This window comes from Cynara cardunculus, assembly GCF_001531365.2.
Source record: "Cynara cardunculus var. scolymus isolate 2C chromosome LG 13, CcrdV1, whole genome shotgun sequence".
NCBI classification, from domain to species: domain Eukaryota; kingdom Viridiplantae; phylum Streptophyta; class Magnoliopsida; order Asterales; family Asteraceae; genus Cynara; species Cynara cardunculus.
The window spans coordinates 18636413-18657187 of NC_037540.1; the positions used below are offsets into that span (position 1 = coordinate 18636413).

The window sequence follows — 20775 nt, forward strand, 5'->3', positions numbered from 1 at the left end:
TTGCCAAAAATTCAGGACCAAATCCCGACCAGCAGCCCTAACATGACGGCCTTAACCAGTCATTTTGAGATTACAGAAAATAATATATTACCAAAACGGGCTTTCACCTATAACCGGGCCTTTTTTAAAAAGACCAGTCCTCAATCCTTACCCGTCCAAGATCGGTTAAGCGGTCCTCTCTGCATCTCTACTCACTATTACATAGTTGCTACTATCATGTTCCACATTGAATCAATTTGGATGATTTGTTTACCTGAGATTTGGGGGACTGTTGACTTTTAGTTTGACTTTGCGCTTAGGAAGGCAAATTAGTCTCATATTTCCACAACAAATAAGACTGTAAAAAAAGTGAAGTCTTCAACATAGTTGCTGTTTCATATTTATTCCCATTTGAATACCAATATAACAATATTTCATAAGCTAAAACATATGATAGGAGTGCATTAAGCAATAAGAATGGTTAACTTGAACTCACTCATATCCTTTCCTTTGCCAGCTAGAAATATTAAGTACTAGATCACCGTCACGCATCCGAAATAGCATCTTCAAGCATCTTTACCAGTTCCTTACTTCCACCAACTCGAGCTTCATCAAGAGGCGTGTTACCCCATCTGCAACCAACAAACAGTTGAATAGTTACCATAGCTTTCGAGATGGGAGGTTAAGGGGCCGTTTACCACATACCAAGTTACATTACCTTACCGGATGAATATGGTAAGAATCAAGAGTCTTACTCGGTAAAAGTAAGTCAAGGACCAAGATGTAAGTGAGGGCGACGATTCTTACCACAGTTAGCGCTTACCGGGTAAATAGTTGCATACAATGCCGTTTTGGTGGATTAAAATCTTACCCAACAAGTAAGTGATAGTGTTGAATTTTACCAGTGAGTGCTCAGTAAAGGCCCCTAAATCTTATCAACTGCCTAAATACTGTCTAAACAAAAATACTCAGCTCCATCAGGAAAAAAACTTGCAACCTTCTCCTTTTGAGATGCAATGTGAAAACTTTGTTGGAGAGATTCCATGTTAGAGTTGGCTTGTCCATTGTCATCACAAAGAACTGATGATATTTATTTAGATAAACAAGATTCTTATGTGATTCATTTCCAAGGAGCATTTAAGACATTTGATTAATAGTCAAATTGATACATGTATTCAATGTTACAATGTTTCTGGGACAAGGTATCACATAGCCATGAGAAACTTTGCAACCATCCCCAAGGTTGATTCTTCTTTAGTTCTTACAAGATTGCCATTATGCATAACGGTTTCCTTTATGTTTTCTATATTCAAGCCCAAGAACCCACTTCTACATATACAAGGTGAGAAAATATATGAGAGAAATATTCTCGTATATTTCACATGTCAAACGATGACACTGCTTACGTAAACTTATAAGATTGCACACAAATAATACATATGCTTCAATGAGATCATTGGATCATCAAAAACCTGGATAACATCATATATTCATGTAGGATAATAGAAGTGTCAAAAATTTAATAATGTTAATTACAAGGGTTTATGAGTAAATTTATATAATTGATTAAGTTAATAAATTTAAATAAAACCTATTAAAGATTAATGGGTTTTTAATGGTATATAATGACCTTAAGGATTAAGCTTAATGGAAAGCCTGGCTCATGTTGGGAAGATTAAGGTTAATCCCTAATTCATGCTAACTATATATAGAATAAGATCTGTACCCATTCCTCTAATCCCTTGAAATTTTCGGCCACATCACAACAAAGAGAGATTCCTCTCTGTGTTGAAACACATACAATCTAGAAGATTTGGGATTTTGGAGCTAGCACTACAACGAACTAGAAGCGGTTTGTGTGTGTATCACTATAGAGGAAACCTATTTTCGTTTTAGTGCTAACTTATCTGCTTACAAACCCTAAGATACAATTCCAGACACCCTATGGTTTGTTTTATGTTCAATGCTTACAAACCCTAAGATACAATTCCAGACACCCTATGGTTTGTTTTATGTTCAATTTGTATGTAATTGGATCCGATTGTGGGTTTGTTTTATGAAAAAAATTCTGAAATTAACCCATGTAGATCAAAATTTTAATGCTTCCACTGTGTTCATAACCAGTTCTTTTTAAAACCCAACATTGGTATCATAACCAGTTTTACACACAATTGGACTGTCGGAACAAAATTGGATCAGAAAAAACCCCGGCCTGCATCATGTGCGCCATGGTCATGGCCTGCGCCCCATGCCTGTGCGGTTCTGGTCGCTGGCCCTGCAGCTGGGCCACTGGCCTGCACGTTGTGGCTGGTGGGCCGCGGCTGACTGATCCCTTAGGCCGTCTCATGGGTATCCCATGTTGGTCATGTCCCTCCTTGCTATGGTTTTAGGGTCCTATGTGGGGTTCCCGAGGTAAGCCGTCTTTGGCCTTTTTATTTATGTTTATTTATTTTGGTCAAATTGCTTTGATGTTTATTAGCATTGTGATATGGATGGTATAGCCCCAAACCTTTTTGGTTGTCTTTGTTTTAGGTTGGGAAATTAAAATGTATTTAATTGGTTGCGGTTGTAATTTTTAAAATGCAACATGCTTGTCGTTTCCGGTTAAATGTATTTGTAATAGATTAGGTTATGTTTATCCTTTTATTTCAAATTGTATTATAACCGAAATCGAAGACAACGTTCCAAAGAATCAAGACGGAGTCCCAAACTTCACTAGACTAGTGGGAGCTTGAAGACGTCCCTAGTTTGACCATGGTTGTCGGTGTCAACCCCGCCGGTGTCAACCCCGCCGGTGTCGACCCCACATTAGGCAGGCTATAGCATATGTTGTGTTGGTTGGATATTTTGCATTGATTTATTTATTTTTTGCATATTATATTATTGTTATATTTAATTGCAAAATCCTTTCTAAAATTAATCAAACGAAAAGAGTCATGCGATGATTCATACATGTATCTTGTTTACCGACCAAAATGACAAAAGACTTCTATAGGCAAGCCCGAGAGGGCAAGTGAACTACTTGGAATTATACATATTGATGTACGTGGTCCTTTTACTTATGTCACAAGCAATCGTCATCACTACTACAGTACTTTTACTAATAATTTCAATAGATACGAGTATGTTTACCTAATGAAAAACAAATATGAAAGTTTTGAGTTTTCAAAAGTTTTTAGGATGAAGTAGAGAATCAACTTGGCAAGATACAACTCTTCGGTCGAACCAAGGTCGTGAATATTTGAGCCAAGAGTTTAGCAACCATCTTATAGAATATGAGATTGTTTCCCAGCTCACTTCACCTGGGACACCGCAACATAATGGTGTATCCAAGAGGAGAAAATGGAACCATATTGAACATGGTTCATTCTATGATGAGCGTACCTCTCTACCTAAGCGTTTTTAGGGTTACATCCTAGAAACTGCTGCACACATACTAAACATTGTGCAAACCAAAAAGACCAACAAAACCCAATATTAGTTATGGACTGAGAAGATTCCAAAGACATCTTATATAAGAGTATGGGGTTATGAAATATGGATATCCCAAAGAGACTATTGGATATTATTTCTTCAAAACAAAACCTTTATTTCTTGTCGTGGTGAGTTCTTTGAAAATGATTTTCTAACAAGAACCACAACATAATATTAAGTAGATCTTGGAAGAAATTCAAGAACCACAATATGATGCAATGGTTGACGCTAGCGATCAACATGATGTTGAATCTCAACAAGCTATCGTGGAGACAGATGATACAAACAATCCGTACATCAAGTAGGACTCATCAAGCGCCTGGCATGGTTATCTTATAGGCAATGACGACATAGTTCATTATGAATCTGTGACTTATCAAGAGGACGTGTTAGGTTTAGAACCTAAAAATGGGCATGATGCCATGAAGGCCAAAATGCAATCCACGGCTACAAGGTTGTAGGGTGCAAGTGGGTTTTCGAGAAGAAAAACCGACATGGATGGGATTGTGCATATTTATAAGGCTAGGTTGGTAGCAAAATGTTTCACCCCAACTTAGGGAGTTCACTATGATGAAACTTCTTTTCCAATAGCCATGATTAAGTCTATCAGAATTCTTTTTGCTATAGATGCAATATGATTACGAGATATGACAGATGGATGTTAAAACCGCATTCCTTAACGGAACATTGAGCAAAGAAAAACACATGGTACAACCAGAAGGTTTTAAACGTCCGAAGTATCCTGATACGGTATGCAAGTTGCAAAAGTCCATTTATGGACTGAAGGAAGCATCTCTCGGTTCGAATCTTCATTTTGACAAGAAAATCAAGAAGTTTGATTTTGACAAGAACGATGATGGACCTTGTGTATACAAGGCCAGTCGGAGCACTGTAGCGTTCCTAATACTCTGTGTTGATGACATGACATATTGATCACCGGAAACGACATCCAAACGCTCGAAGGTGTAAAAGCGTGGCTCACGAAGTGTTTCGCAATGAAATATTTAGATGAGGCAAACTATATTCTAGGTATAAAGATCTATCGGGATAGATCTAAGTGCTTAATTGGATTAAGCCAGAGTACATACATTGATTAGATCTTGAGACCTTTCAAGATGGAGGGTTCCAAGAGAGGAAACTTGGGAACGGTACATGGAATACAACTGAGCAAGACCCCAGTGTCCAGTATGGATCGTATGAGAGGTGTTCCCTATGTTTTGACCGCAATATCCATTATCTACGCCATGTTATGTACTAGACAAGATGTCTCTTAAGCATGACTGGCTCGTACCAATCAAATCCAAATGATGTTCACTCGGTGGTAGTAAAGAATATCCTCAAGTATCTAAGAAAAACTAAGGATATGTTCTTGCTATACGGTTGTCTAGAAGGAGATTTGTGTGTCCAAGGATATACAAGTGCTATTTTCCAAACTGGTCGTGACAACTTCAAATCGCAGTCAAGATATGTGCTTGTGTCAAAAGGTAGTTCTGTGAAGAGCTACAAGCAAAGTACGATAGCATATTCCACTAGAGAATCGAGTAAACTGCAGCGTCGGACGCCACAAAGGAAGCTATTGGATGAAGAAATTCATTACAAACCTATGAGTGATTCCTAGCATATGTGACACTGTCGAGATATATTGTGACAATGAGGGTGCCATAACACAAGCGAAAGAACCAAGATCACATCAGCGCTCCTAGCATATTCTTATACGGTATTACCTTATATGAGAGATCATTAATCGAGGTGACATGAAGATATCGGAAGTTCTCAACAGTGAAGTAAGTGTAAGACCAAGCTCATGAGCTTATTAATTAGAAGACAATCCAACAGAGCCTTTTACCAAGCCGATGAGTCAAAGCATACATGATGCTCATAATAGTTCTATAGGCTTAAGGTTTTGTAATTCTTCGGTCTGATATGTAACTTTAGTGAACTTTAAATTAGCATTGTTGTGTCTTATATTAGCATGTTTAACATCCTTAAGTAGTGTGGTGATCATATTGTTTAGCGTTGACTTGACCTCCCATCTCGTTATGTTAACTCCATGAGTCTGTGGAGAAAGTCACATCAGAGTCATCCAACTCTCGCAATGAACCTAATTCAAACCCTATTAGAGTCAATCTTCCCAACAGTTCTCCGAACCCTACTCAAGTTTTCTACAAAACTATGACTCAAAACCCTAGAAATTAGAACACGAAACGATCTAATGCACCTTTACACTCACAACATGCTCCTACCGACAGAAGATGATCTACCCATTGCTAAGAGAAAAGGCACCAGAGAATGCACTAAACGACCATTGTATCAATTATCTCACTGTCTCCGTTGAGCGCCCATCACCAACCCACAAAATGTTCAGTATGAGCCTAAATTCCATTTCTATCCCAAATAATGTTATAGAGGCATTATCAAGAAGGGAATGGAGGGATACTATGAGGGAGTAAATGAGTGCATTAGAAAAGAATGAAATAGATTGTTGATAAGCCGAAAGGAAAAAGCATTGTTGATTGCAAGTGGATCTTTACAACAAAATACAATGTTGATGGATCCCTTGAGAGATGTAAGGCAAGGTTAGTGGCCAACAGATACGCTCGAACTTATAGCGTTGATTACTTGGAGACATTTGCTCATGTTACAAAGATGAAATCGTAAGGATCCTGTTATCATTAGTTGTTAACCTAGGCTGGAAACTTCTGCAGTATGATGTAAAAAATGGCTTTCTTCATAACGACTTAAATAAAGAAAGATACATGATCATTCCCCCATGTTTTGATGGTAACACATGTAACAAGGTGTGGAAGCTAAGAAAAGCAAAAGTCATGTAGGAGTCTGGGTTATAAACAAAGTCAAAGGGATCACACTTCTTCGTTAAACACCCGGCCGCAAGGGGATTAATTGCTCTTCTCGTCTATGAAGATGACATCATAGTTACCGGAAATGATGAGGGAAAAGTTGGAATTAAATAAGAGATTGATGAAAGAATTGGAGATCAAAGAACTAGGAAGACTAAAATACTTCCCAAGGAATTGAGGTGGCATACTCTAAGGGGTCTTCATATCTCAGCAAAAGTAGGTGAACAGTTTATTGGTGGAAACAGGAAAGAGTGGGTATAAGCCGGTATCTACACCAATTGACCAGAACCAAATCGGGAGAAGCTAAAGAAGCACTTGTTGTTGACAAGAGAATGTACTAGAGGTTGGTGGGCAGACTGACATATCTAGCTCAAGCTCGGCAAAACGTAGCCTACTCGGTGAGTGTATAGTCAATTCATGTGCACCAAGAGAACCTCTTCAAGCAGCCTACAAGGTACTGCATTACTTGAAAGGTAACCCACGGAAAGATATTATGTTTAAGAAAAATGGAACTCTTACTCTTGAAGCCTACACCGATGCTGACTATGTAAGTTCCAAACCAGATCATATATTGACCACATGATATTGCATTTTCCTTGGAGGTAATCTAATGACATGGAGAAGCAAGAAAAAAAATAAGGGGTCAAAATCATCTGAGGAATCAGAATTTAGGGCTATTGCTCACGGATTATGTGAGTTATTATGGTTGATGATTATTATGAATGATTTACAGAATGAAGCTCTATTGCGACAACATGCTATTAATATTGCTCACAATCCCATTCAACTTGATAGGAGAGCATATTGAAATCTATCGGCATTTCAATGAAAAGAAATTGGAAGGAGGTTTAGTCTGCATGTGCTTTTTGCCATCGAAGTGTCAAGTAGATGATGTTCTAACAGAAGGTTTAAATAGTTCAAGCTTCCATGATCTTATTCCAAGCAGGGAATGGAAAATATTTATTCCTAGCTTGAGGAGGAGTGTTGAAATGTATAGTCTCTAGATTAGGAGAAAACCATATAATCATGGCATATAATTTCCTCTTTGCCTTGATTTATTTCCGTTTATCTCTCTTGTAAATACCCCATATATAGGGCCTAGTATAATTAAATCAGACACATCAAAGTATTATTCAATTCATCTTTCATGATATTAATTGATCTAATTCATCTTTGATTGGATCCAACTGCATGAGCAATCTTATAACAACGAGTGCACCGAGAATGATTCCAGTTCCCCTGACCTTTCCCCTATTCCTCATACGCAACAAGAATAGTAGAATCAATTGGGGTAGTAGTCAAACCAGTGATGTTTGTTGGTGTTAGAATACGAAAAACTGCTCAAGCAAACCATCAATATTCGGAATTCTAGGAGTAGACAATTTGGTTACGAACTAAATTGTAATTGAGGCATAGGTAGGCAAGTGTAAGAACTAAAAAGAATTTCCATGTTCTTCCTGCAGTACAGAGGATGGCATCATCTCATTGAACTCCTATCGAATAGTCCCAATGTGTTCAAGATAGGTCTGCATATCCTATTCTTGTTGCATGATTAAAGTTTTATTTTGCCTTTTGCCAGACTTCGTAACAAGATCGATAGGATCGGTACTGAGCAACAATCGTTCGATCAATAGAATTCCAAAGGGCATTACAAAGGAAGTAATCGATTTGTTTCCAGTTAAGCTGGTTCTTCGCATCGATATTTTTTAAGTTACTTTACCAAGTGATCTTAAAGGCCTTGACCAATGAACCACAACTCGACAGTTAATTACCACGTCATATAATTATCTAAACCTAATAATTTCTCAGCTGAAAGAACAGGAGACGAAGAAAACTAAAACTCGAGTGGATTGTTTGCTTGTTTCTTCCACTGGTTTTTTGAGAAGTCTAGTTGCGTCGAAATCAAATGATGCTCACCGAAAGTGGTCAGAATGAGGTGAAGAGACAGCAGGAAGATTCCGGCGATGCACCGTCACGCAAAACCTATGACGGCTGCGCGTGACATCTACGTGTGTTAAGATAGTGGTGTGTATGAGCGCGTGACACCGAGTTTTCTGGGTTCTCTTTTTGAACTGATTCAGAGTTGGACAGTGGTGGCGAGTTTCTAGTCCAGCAACTATTTCGAAAGGTGACGAGCACAACTAGGGTTTCCGGGGCTGGTAGACACAACTAAGGTTGCTGGCAGGAAACACAACTGGCTCCTTTCTTGACTCTGAGCAAAGTCTCTACCTAAAGAAAGAAAGGAAAGAAGAATAGCATCTCGAATTAGATGGAATAAGCCATGCTTCATAGCACTCTACGTAAAGCTTCTTTACTCTATCTATTTGGCCTCATCTTGCCTGTTTCTACGCGAATCGGTTGCACAATTGGATATTGTAAGACAAGATCCCATGTTTCCCTAGTGTTTTCATTTCGCTAACAATAGAGGCTGGAAAGCGTGCAACCTATTTAAGTAACCTAGCTGATGGACTCAAACTTGAAGTCGACATTACTATTTATGTTGATACAAAAGGAGTGGCCAGCTTTTTTTAAGTAGCAGGCAGAGGAGAAAGTTACCTTGGTTGTTGGTAGGAAACACAGCTAGGGTCACTAGTAGGAAATTCAACATGAGAGGTTTGGATATTTTCAAACCCGCTCTCATACCATGAAAAACTATATGAGAGAAAATATTTCATGTATTTATAAACAGAAGGCTCCTTATTTATCTTAAAGTTTACTAATTATCATAGGAATAGGAAACTATAAAATAGATAAGATACAACAGACAACTAATATTTATCAGTTTATGCTTGGTAATAAACGTCACTCCAAAGCGTACTTGTTAAATGAAGTGATAATTCATTTCCAAAAAAAAATTGAAGTGATGTTGCCTCGTTCTTGAAACACCCTGGATTATGTGTGGCATGTTTCATCATTACCTTATGTGAAAGAAAATGTGAAGCTTAGACCATACCTGTCTCTGGAAAATGCACTCCCTCCTGCTTCTAAGATCAACTTAGCCATTGAATACAATCCTTCTGCAGCAGCGATATGAAGTGGTGTACGAAGATCATAATTTTTCGAGTTAGGATTAATCCCGTTGGCCAAGACCCTTCTCAAAAATTCTATATCCCCCTTTGCAACAGCCATACAAAGACAATTCCCAGCATTATTGATGTCTAAAGATGCTCCTGCTTCAACAAGCATGGAAATCACCTGATTGTGGCCATTCTTGATGGCTTCAAATAATGGAGTATTTCCATGATTATCTACATCATACGTTAAATAGCAGGAATTAATCATATATTTAGTTGTGTTAAATATTATTATGACTAATGAAACTCTGCACATAAGAACATGCCTGTAGCATTGATTATCGATCCCTTTTGCATGAGAAACTCAACAATGTCTTCAAATCCATTGATTGCAGCAATATGCTGAGAATAAATAAGTAACAAAAATATCAGTAAAATAAATAAATGACAACAAAACAGAAAAAGAGAATATACTAAACATTCAGTTAAATTAATTCTATTTTGCTATTGGTAGAGAACTTAATTACTTAGTTTTATTTTTTTAACAGAACGTGAATATATACTCTTTTTGAGTTAGGAAGTTGCCTTTTCCTATTTGGAAGTTTTATCTTAATTTATGAATAAAATTGAAGTGTAGAATAATTTTCATGGTTTTATTTTTGCTCAACATTGTTAACACCGACAATTTTCAACCACAAGGGTGGTGCCTGATTGGTTTGAGCTTGGCTCCAAAGGTCAAAAGTATGTTCAAATCCAAGGACGAATAAAAATCCCCTTGTGGCCACGGAGGTCCAAATACGGTGACTTCGGGCTATCTGCAAAGCAGATGGTCGCCCTGGGATTAGTCAGCTCGCATAGCGGGTTGGATATCCAGGTTAATTAAAAAAACACTGACAATTTTCTTAAATCAAGTAGATGTGTATTTTGTTTGCATACACTGTTGTTGTGGTATAACATTCATGTAAACACAAACACAAAACTAGCATCTCACATAACCCTCAAATGCAGTTTTAAAAAACTTCACATATGACAATATTGATGATTCATGTTGTATACTATGAAACTAACAGACTTCCACATGTAAAACAACTTTGCTGCTGAAATCTTCAGTTTGCCTTTATATACACAAATACAAGGGTGAAAGAAAGTAACAGTATTCACACATCAAGCAGACACTGTATATAGGAAATGGATTGAGAAAGAAGAAACAATATTCATCTTTAATAAAAAAGAAAAGTATTTCAGGATTAATACCAAAGGCATTCTTCCATCATAATCTGTCTTATTAGGATCTACTCCAGCTGCAACCAAACGCTTTGCACGATAGAGGTCATCATTATAAACAGCAGAATTTAACCTCAAAGCCAACTCAAGTTCATGTTTTCCAATATGAAGTGTTATGTCAGACTCTAATATCTTGTTACGGAGGTATGTTTCTTTTCCCTGATAATAGCAAATGAAATATCGGTTAACTGTATAGAAAAGAACTTCCACCTGCAAGAGAATTGTTAATGATTTTTTCCAAACTTCTAACAAAGAATATTTTAAGGACACATGAGTTACGACGTTTCCTATATAAGGGGTTTTGATAAAATAAGTAAATAACCCCTCCCCCTTTCCATCGTTAAAGTTTCTTTTAAAAAAAAATAAGAAATCTTTTAATGTTTATAATAACTTTGGTGTTCGTGTGGAACAATTAGAGGGTTGGAACGTTCAAGCCTAAAGATTCAACATTAAAGTTGAAAACTTTGTACGCACTACAACACATAGTTCGTAGCTTTAATCTATAATGTATGACTTTTGGGGTGTGTTTCACATGGATCCTTGGTTCAGGATTTTGGTTAATTTTATTATTTTGCTTCGTGTACGGCTCCTGAAATCCCAACAGTATCATGAAGCTTCTATAAATTACAAGGTCGGTGAGAACTATAAGGAATATTAGATTAACCTCGAGCATTGTAGTGTCTTATAAAAGAAACCATGAGATATGTTATTGAAAGCTTACAAACGAGAATTAAATACAAAGTCATCCTACTTTTAGGAGGCATCCATCTCTCCCAAAGATGCTTAATTGAATCCTCAATCAAGCTCAATACTTGCTTCTAATCCTTATTTATAGAGTTTCTTCTTTATGAAAATACATAATCTTTCCTTACTCCTATACTCAAAAATTGACCCTAGGGTAAATACCATGCGCTGGTCCAACATTATTACCCTCCCAAAATGACACCTTGTCCCCAGTCCAAATTCATGATCTCAATCATTCAACATCAATTTGGGGATTCCAGTTTCTTTGTTGTCATGAGACCCTAAAGTAGGCCCAAAAATTTCTCATGCCCAAAACATTTCTCATTTCACCCAACTGCAATTCAACCCCAAAATTTGGGACCATTTTTTAATCCCAAAAAACCTAGAACTGAGACCCTCTCTGAAAAGATACTTTAGTATCCCTCGGGTAAATCCCATGTGCAGGTCTAACATTACTCCCTTCCTAGAAGACACATTATCCTCAGGGTGGAAGCTCATTAGTGCCTTTTTTTCCTTGCAGGAATGAGGTTTCTCCTCTTCTAGCTCCCTTTTGGCAACATTAACTCCTAGTGATAGTGGACCAACAGAGCCCTAGTGATAACTTCTTGTTACATTTGAACATGACCCTTTGACCCTAATGTCCTACACCTTTTCCTCCGTCATCCTTTTGATCCCTAGTAAAAGGCCTATGGTAGCTCACAAAGATGCCTCAGTTTCTATGGCGGCCAGGTTTAGCGATCCCCTCGACTTTTTCCATAGCCCTTTGAACAATGCCCTAAAATGTAATTTCTCATTACATTTGAACATAACGCTTTGACCCTGTGTCCAACAGCTTTTCCTCTGTCATCCGTTTGATCCTCGGTCGAAGGCCTATGGTAGCTCACGAAGATGCCTCAGTTTCTATGGTGGCGAGGTTTAGCGATCCCTTCGATTTTTTCCATTCCCTTCCTGTTGATAATAACCTCCGAATGTTGCATTACTTTACCTATTCAACAATTTTCATGTCGATTGTTTGTGACAAATTCATCACTTCCCTCGGCTTCCCCGTGCCAGATTAATCACTTCCCTAGTTTCCACAACCTCAATCTCGAACATATATCGACTTTCAATCCCTTCACATAAGTTTCTCTCATTTACCGCATTGAGCAATCCTCAAAACCATGTTGAAACTCCTAATGAAACCCAACAGGTGGCATATTTCCCATCACTCTCCCTTGTACATCATATCCAAACCCCCAACAAGACCCAAGACCTAAAAGGATGCATATTTCTCATTCCCTATGTGGCCTCCAAAGAAGTTGTAATATTGCTAAACGAGATCGCCTCTCTCCCCTATCATTGCGTCTTGAGGGTTCTAAATTTCATATGTAAGTTTTATATGCCCATGCACGTGTCACACAGTAATAACGCTGAGGGGTACGTAAACCTACAGGGTCGTATACAAGAAATGCGTATGTTTCGTCATGATTATTGGATAATCAGAATCCCAATTAAAGTCATGTCTTTATAATATTGGTTGTTAATTATTATTCTAGTAGAATAATTAAAGTATGTGTTAAAATTGTATTTATGATAATCACACGATTTTAAGTGTAAATGTATTTACATATAAATTTATTAAGATAATAAAATTAAATAATTGGGCTTAAAACAAATGTTCTTAAAGATTAAGGTAGGCCGGGTACATGTTTTGGAGTTAAATTGGTGATAGGGCCTAAGTCTATGATGTCAATCCATTGGGATACAATTAGGTTACCAAATAAGCAAAAAAGAAACCTTATTCTTTTCTATTAAACACATACTAGATTAGGAAAAGGGTTTTGGGCTAGCACTCTGTTGGAGCTAAGCGGATTCGTCTGTGGATCACTCTAGAGTTAATCCGCCTACAAACCCGAAAAGTTAATCATCTAAACACCCTATGGTTTGTTTTAATTCAGTTTATTTGTGTCATTGGATTCATTAAGGGTTTCTTTTCTAAAAAGTTTTCAAAAGGGAAAGTTGTAGGTAATTCAAATTTTAATTTCCGCTGCGTTTTTATGAGGTTATTTTTAAACGAAACCCTACAGTGGTATCAGAGCAACTTTGAAATATTAACCGAATAATTGGAATAAAATCAGAAACTGGAATAAGAAGGAAATACCCCATATGAATTATGGATTGGGAAGATCCCAAAGTTATCTTACATGAGAATATGGGGTTGTGACGCTTATGTTAAGCACGAAGCTTCTGGGAAGCTTGAACCGAGGTCTGGAAAATGCGTCTTTATGTGATGTCTAGAAAATACTACTAGGTATTACTTTTACGAACCCAAAGAGAACAAAGTTTTTCTTGCTCTTTGCAGTGAGTTCTTAAAATATGATTTTATGACAAGAACCACAACGGGGATAGAATAGATCTGAAGAATCCAAGAACCAGAAGATGAGACAATCATTGACACCGGAAATCAACATAATGTTGAATCTTAACAAGTTGTTGAGGGTACTAATGAGAGAAACAATCCGTATATCGGGTAGGACTCGTCAAGGGCTTGAGAGATATGGTTGTCCCATAGGCAATGACGACACAATTCATGATCAATCTGTAATAGGAGATCGTATCAAGATTGGAATCTGATGAATGGCATGACGTCATGAAGACCGAGATACAATACATGTCGGGTTTGGAACTTGGTAGATGCACTTGTTGACTGCAAAGTCGTTGGGTGCAAATGGGTTTTTTAAGAAGTAAACCGAATAGATGGGATTGTGCATGCTTTTTTGGTAAAAGGGTTTCACTCAAACTCAGATAGTTGACTATGATGAAACTTTTTCTCCGATAGCCATGATTAAGTCTATCAGGATTCTTCTTGCCATAGTTGCATATCATGATTACGAGATATGACAAATGGATGTTAAATTTGAATTCCTTAACGGAACTCTCAGTGAAGACGTGTACATGGTACAACAACAAGGTTTTTAAGCATCCAAAGTACGTGATCGAGTATGCAAGTTGTAGAGATCTATTTATAGACTGAAACAAGCATCTCACAGTTAGAATCATCATTTTGACAAGAAAATCAAGGAATTTGATTTTGTAAAGAACGAAGATGAACCTTATATATTCAAGAAAGCCGGTGTATGTCGATGACATAATGATTATCTGAAACGACATCCCAATGAGTGAAGGTGTAAAAGCATGGCTAGGGAAGCGTTTCGTGATGAAGGATTTAGGAGAGGCTATGTATATTCTTGGTATAAAGATACATCGGGATCAAGGTTTTAAAGAACGGAAAGGAGCCCCGAGGCTTTTTCCCCTTAGGTATGTGAGGCGTAAGCCTCGACGCGGTTGAGGCGTAAGCCTCAAAAAATAAAACACAAAATTCATAAGGGCATAAGACTTGATAAAACAAACATAATTCCATATATACACTAGTATGTGGCGGCATAATAAACCAAAAAACAGAATATATATATATATATATATAGGTATAGGTATATGTACATAGTTACACATTTTTATGTGACAGCATAATATACAAAAACATAATACATATATATATATATTAATATATACGCTTGTATTGACAGCGTAATATACAGAACCAGGATATATATACACTATATATAATTGTATGCAACGAGTAAAAAGTAGCAGTAGCAATTCAAAAACAAAATATTATGTATAATTACACATACATAATATACTAACAAAGAAATATTTATTTCTATATATATATATATTAATATATAAAGTATAATCAGCCCAGAAATATATATATATATATATATTAGTACATATTTTTTTTTATTAGTATATTATATTATATATAATAATAACACTCAAAATATATATATGTATCAATATATTACAAGTCTGAATGCAGCCGGTACACCACTGGATTCCAGCACTGAGTGGGAGAAAGAAAAAAATAAATATATATATATATATATATGACTTTTGGGTTCCAGCACTAAGTGGGAGAAAAACAAATATTATTATATAGCGCATGTTGATGTTTGATTTTAGTGCAGCCCACTATCTACTCAATAAATAAAAAACTTATGTCACTCCAATTAGTAAAACGGTACGCCTGTGAACCGCCTCACCGCTTAATCACAGCCTCGCATATTTAAGGCGCAGCCGCCATCTTAGGAGAAGGAGGCGACACCTCATACAAGGAATTTGGACGCCTCGCCTCAAGTCGCGCAGGCCTGGGGCGTTTTTTAAAACAATGATCGGGATAGATCTAAGCTCTAAATTAGATTAAGTCTAAGCACATATATTGGCAAGGTCTTGAGACACTTTAAGATGCAGGTATCCAAGAAAGGGAACTCGCCAATGTACATGGTATACAACTAAACAAGACTCAGTGTCCTAGTAGAAAAGAGGAACTGGATCGTGTAAAGGGTGTTCCCTAGGCTTTGGCCGTAAGTTCCATTATGTACGCCATGTTATGTACTAGACCAGATATCTCGTATGCCCTGAGCATGATGAGCAGATGCTAGCCGAACCCAGGTGATGCTCATTGGGTAGCACTTAAGAGTATCCTAAAGTATGAGAAGGACTAAAGATATGTTGTTACTGTACGGCGGTCTGGAGAGAGATTTGTGCATCCAAGGATACACAAATGCTAGTTTCCATACCAACTGTTATGACCTTAAATCGCAGTCAGGATGTATTTGTGTTAAATGTTGGTTTTAGCTGGAAGAGCTACAAGCAAAGGACGAGAGAAGATTCGACTACAGAATCGAAGTATATTGTAGTATCGGGGTCGCAAAGGAAGCTGTTTGGATGAAGAAATTCATCACAGACCTAGGAGTGGTTCCTAGCATGTGGCACTATCGAGATTTATTAGGATGATGAGGGTGCCATAGCACACGCAAAAGAACCAAAATTAATATTATTAGTAAACTTCAAAATTTTACTATTTTAAATAGTGTGATGATCATATTAATATGTTAAATTGTCATCGGTCGATTATTATTAGGGGACTAATAATAAAATAGGATCATTGTGAAGTCTAGTTACAGTCTAAGTTGGAAGAGCATTGGGTTCAACAACCAAAGTCACATGCGCTTGTCAACAGAAGTGTTGGACAAGACCCACTATCAAGATCACTTCATAGTTCAGCGTCATATAGTGAGTCCTGAGATGGTGAACATTCTTTTATCCTTAGACCTAAGATGTGCATGAGTCGTGTACATGCAAAATGGGATTTGCAAGAGATATTTTTGGTCCCCTCGATGTCATAGTTTGATATTACTACATGGCCATGCAAAATTGGATGAGTAGAACTAATAGCACTTATTTAATCAAATATGTTGGAATCGAGAAACATAACTTTTTTGAAGATCAAGGGATGAGTCAGATCTATGTCTCAAGTTCAAAACAAAATAGTGTAGCAAAAGGATAACAAGTGATTATACCATATGATTGATTAATCAATGAACTGCTTTAGAATCACGTTTTACGTAGCTTTGGGGGCGGTGACGTGTTGTTTGACGCTTACCACCCGTCTACGTCACTGTGCGCCATGTACAAGTGGGAGAATTTTAAGTTTTATATGCCTACAACACGTGTCACAAAGTAATACTGCTGAAGAGTACGTAAACCTATAGGGTCGCATACAAAGAATACATATGATTCGACATGATTATTATTTGATCAGAAACCCGAATAATATCGTGTTTATGATATTGATTGTTAATTATTATTCTAGTAGAATAATTAAAGCATGTGTTAAAATTTTAATTATGATCATTACAGGGTTTAAAAGATAATAAAACTAAATAAAACCTTATTAAGCTTAAGGATTAAGGTAGGCCCGACCTGACTGTGTTGGGAGTTATGGTTTATCTCCGATTCCAAAGGCCAACCTATAAATAAGGTGATAGACCTAAGACTATGATGTCAATCCATTAGGATACTTTTAGGTTACAAATAAACTAGAAAAGAAACCTTATATTTTTTTTCCTGTGAAACACATACTAGATTACAAAAGGGTTTTGGGCTAGCACTTTGTTGAAGCCAAGTGGATTAGTGTGTAGATCACACTAGACGACGAAACCTACGTTGGTTCTGGTGCTTCGGCTAATCTGTCAACAAACTCGAAAAAGTAACCATCTAAACACCCTATGGTTTCTTTTAATTCAATATAATAGTGTCATTGAATCCATTAAGAGTTTCTTTTTCTGAAAAGTTTTCAAATGGAAAGTAACCTAATTAATTCAAATTTTAATTTCCGATGTGTTTTTTATAAGGTTACTTTTAAGCGAAACCCTACAAACGTATATTACGATTGCCTTGGTCTTAGTATCCCTTGTTGCTACCCCTGTGACCTTTGTCTCCATAGTAGCATACATCTCAGCCTACATATGGCAGCACTCACCTTTTGTCGTTGCCATCATCATGCTTATACCCGCCCATGCACATGTTCCCACTGTTCAAGTGGTCCTCATCTCACCACAACATCTCAACCTCGTCCTATGTGGTGGTTCCCGCTTATCATCTCCTCAATTGTCGGCTCTTCCCCTAACAACCAGTCCACCATTGTCTCCTCCACCATTTGCTTTCCCTTATCCTGGCTTCTTGTCATTGCTGCCACCAAACCTCCATTCACTTTGTTTTTTTGTTCAACCTTTATTGACGAGATTTATAGCCTCCGGAGGTTTCCCCCTCGATTTTGGGACTAGGTCTCAACTAGAGATGCACAAAAAAACCTGAGCCTGAGCCTGGTCCCAAAAAACCCGGGTCTAGTGAGCCCAAATTCCAATCCAGACAGGGACCTAAAGCCCAATCAGCCCGAAATTTTGGAGAAGGCCCAACCCAAAAAAACCAGCCTAAAGAAGCCTGAAAATCCCGGGCCTTGTGCATTTGTAGTCTCAACAATTGTCCATGACAGTTCCTCAATCGATGCAAATTTCTCGTCCATTGCTATGAACCGGGACAACATCATGGATCTCATGTCTCTTGTTTCCTCCTCAAATTTCTTTTCCAGTTCATCAACTTTCTTTGTTGTTATTCATTAGAGAACTGCAATATTTAGCTACCAGTTTGATAGAACCCAACACAATATTATTGATCAAACCAAATACCAATACAAAATTACCTACTTTTGGGAGGCAATCATCTCTTCCAAAGATGCTTGAACCCTAGAATATTTATCCAATCAAGCAAGATGCCTACTTTTTCCTAATTCTTTTTTAGGGAGTTTCTACTCATGGAAATATAAAGTTAGTACGGAAATACATATACTTTTCTAGGTATAATTGTATAAACTTTCCTTACTCAAAAATTGACCATAAGGTAAGTCCTATACATAAGCCTAGCATCTTCTTGAAAGTACTTGATCTTACCTTGGAGAATGCTTGCATGGAAAGCCTCTGGCATGGTATACCAGCTCAATGAAATCGGGCCATGACACATACGTAATGGCACTACCGCCATACTAAATAATGCAAGAGAGCTGACTTTGTTGTCTTCATGAAAGAGTGAGCAGATTTAAACATTGTTTCAAACCACATGTTTCCCGTAAAACCCATGTACTTGGGTCAAATAAATTCTTAGTCCATGTTAACCACTTCCTTTAATAAATTGAATGGCGACTTGAGGGAGGTTGTTGATTGATATGATGGTAGTAGTGTACGGATACCATTGATGAATATTTTAAGCAAATATACAAAGGAAAAGACCTTGAAACTTCAATGACTACTTTTTTAACAGAAGAATCATTCAGCTCATATATTTTGAGATTAAACTAAAAGTCAATTTTCTTATTTAAGTTATATGTAGAGGGAATAAGGTAGAGAATAACATCAGCATGTCCCTAGAAGAATATAAACTCTATTGACTAAGCCAAGAGTAACTTACCTCAAGGAGGTTATCAACAATGATCCTCCCGTCAGAAAAGTGTATCTCAAGTATATCTGTAAGTGAATGCTTATCAAGCCGCAGTAGCTTTGACAGCTCACCGACACGAACTGTATCAGGTGCTGGAATGTTACAAAGAACTGAAATTTCATTCAAAGAGCTAGAAGTTTGCAAAGTCAGAATCGATTTTTCTACTTCATTCTCGCTTCTTCTCACATCCTCCTGTACAGTATTATGACAACATATCATTAGGTTGTTCATTTGCAATGTACTCCGTAATTCTTAGTACTTGACTAGATACATATACTACCTTTATATCTCTTTACCCTAACTGAGTGATAGAAAATACCATATCTTTTGTGTACTTACACCTCGTATATGAAGAACTGTACATTCATTTGATTCATCCATAGGACAAGAAATTAGTGTATATATTTTACTACCCTGTCTAGTTGAGATAAGATAAATGAATAAAAGGGAATGAGTTGAAAGGACAAGTTCCAAAAATACTCTCAATAGCATGACCTAAAACAAAACAAAGGGCCAGAAAGAAAAGAAAAGAAACATGACTTGCACCATAAAAAGTAACGTAATCATAAAAAACGAGAATCTAATACAGCAGAATTACAATCAAACTGACTCTTTTGACCCCTTCTTTGAGCAAAAATTAGGCAAAATCAAGTTACAAACACAACAATATGATTTAATCACAAGGATTTCAAGTCGTGCAGTAGTATATTCTCTTAGTGGCAAGATTACATCTACAATACCGCTTTGGTTATTTTGTCATTACTGTCTACCTTGGACATCTGTTATCTTCTTCTTGGGATCATGCCATAGTTGTTAGAACTCATAACTAGGCTTTGAAGCTCATAAAACTCAAGATCTTGGGAATTTCTAAAGTCGAAGCTAGGCGTATTCACAAGGCTCACTAAGGCGTCAAGTCTTGGCCCCGGCGCCTCATGGGCCTAGGCGCACCTCATGAAGAATTATTAGTTACCCAGTCAAACCCTAATATTAAATAAGTTTTCTCATCTTCTAGGCCTAGGCACACCTTGAGCCTGTAACAACTTTGGAATCTCAGCTCCCGAAGAAGATGAAGCTAACGAGAAAGGAATTAGGAATACTGAACCTTGAGATCGTCATAATTTTAAGTTGAATACATATCTTTAATCTTCCATGACCAAGTATATCACAAATAAATCTCTATTTAGGCATAGACTATTAGTGGAACCATTTCTAAGGGACGACAGAGACAAGCACATACACTTTGAGCCTAGGGCACTTTCTGGTCACTTATGCCCATACCTTATTGCGTAAGACTTTGGCTATGTTTGGTAAACTAGTTGATAAGCTAGCCGATGACTGATAAGCTAGCTGATAAACCGATTATGTTTGGCAAACAGTAGCTGATGAGCATGTAAAATGACCAAAAAGGACATCTTGAAAAATTATTCAATTATAATATAATTAAAACAAACATTTAATAATATAATATATTAATACAAACAAGATAGTAAAGAAAAATCAAAATAATATAATATGTTAATTAAAGAATTTTAAATTGATTATTA

General features: G+C 37.1%; 1 protein-coding gene across 4 annotated transcripts in view; it reads right to left on the reverse strand.

The window, feature by feature from the left end:
• Nucleotides 1-354: 354 nt before the first annotated feature.
• Nucleotides 355-20775, reverse strand: part of LOC112524627 (potassium channel KOR1-like) — a 38286-nt gene continuing 17865 nt past the window's right edge. For all 4 annotated transcript variants that reach the window (XM_025134547.1, XM_025134546.1, XM_025134548.1 and 1 more), the window contains 5 exons: nucleotides 19202-19423; nucleotides 10580-10768; nucleotides 9652-9727; nucleotides 9265-9559; nucleotides 355-611 (listed from right to left, as the gene is read on the reverse strand). In XM_025134547.1, the coding sequence (XP_024990315.1) occupies nucleotides 524-611; nucleotides 9265-9559; nucleotides 9652-9727; nucleotides 10580-10768; nucleotides 19202-19423 (870 nt within the window). In that variant the 3' untranslated portion in view covers nucleotides 355-523. The remainder of the gene's footprint in view (nucleotides 612-9264; nucleotides 9560-9651; nucleotides 9728-10579; nucleotides 10769-19201; nucleotides 19424-20775) is intronic.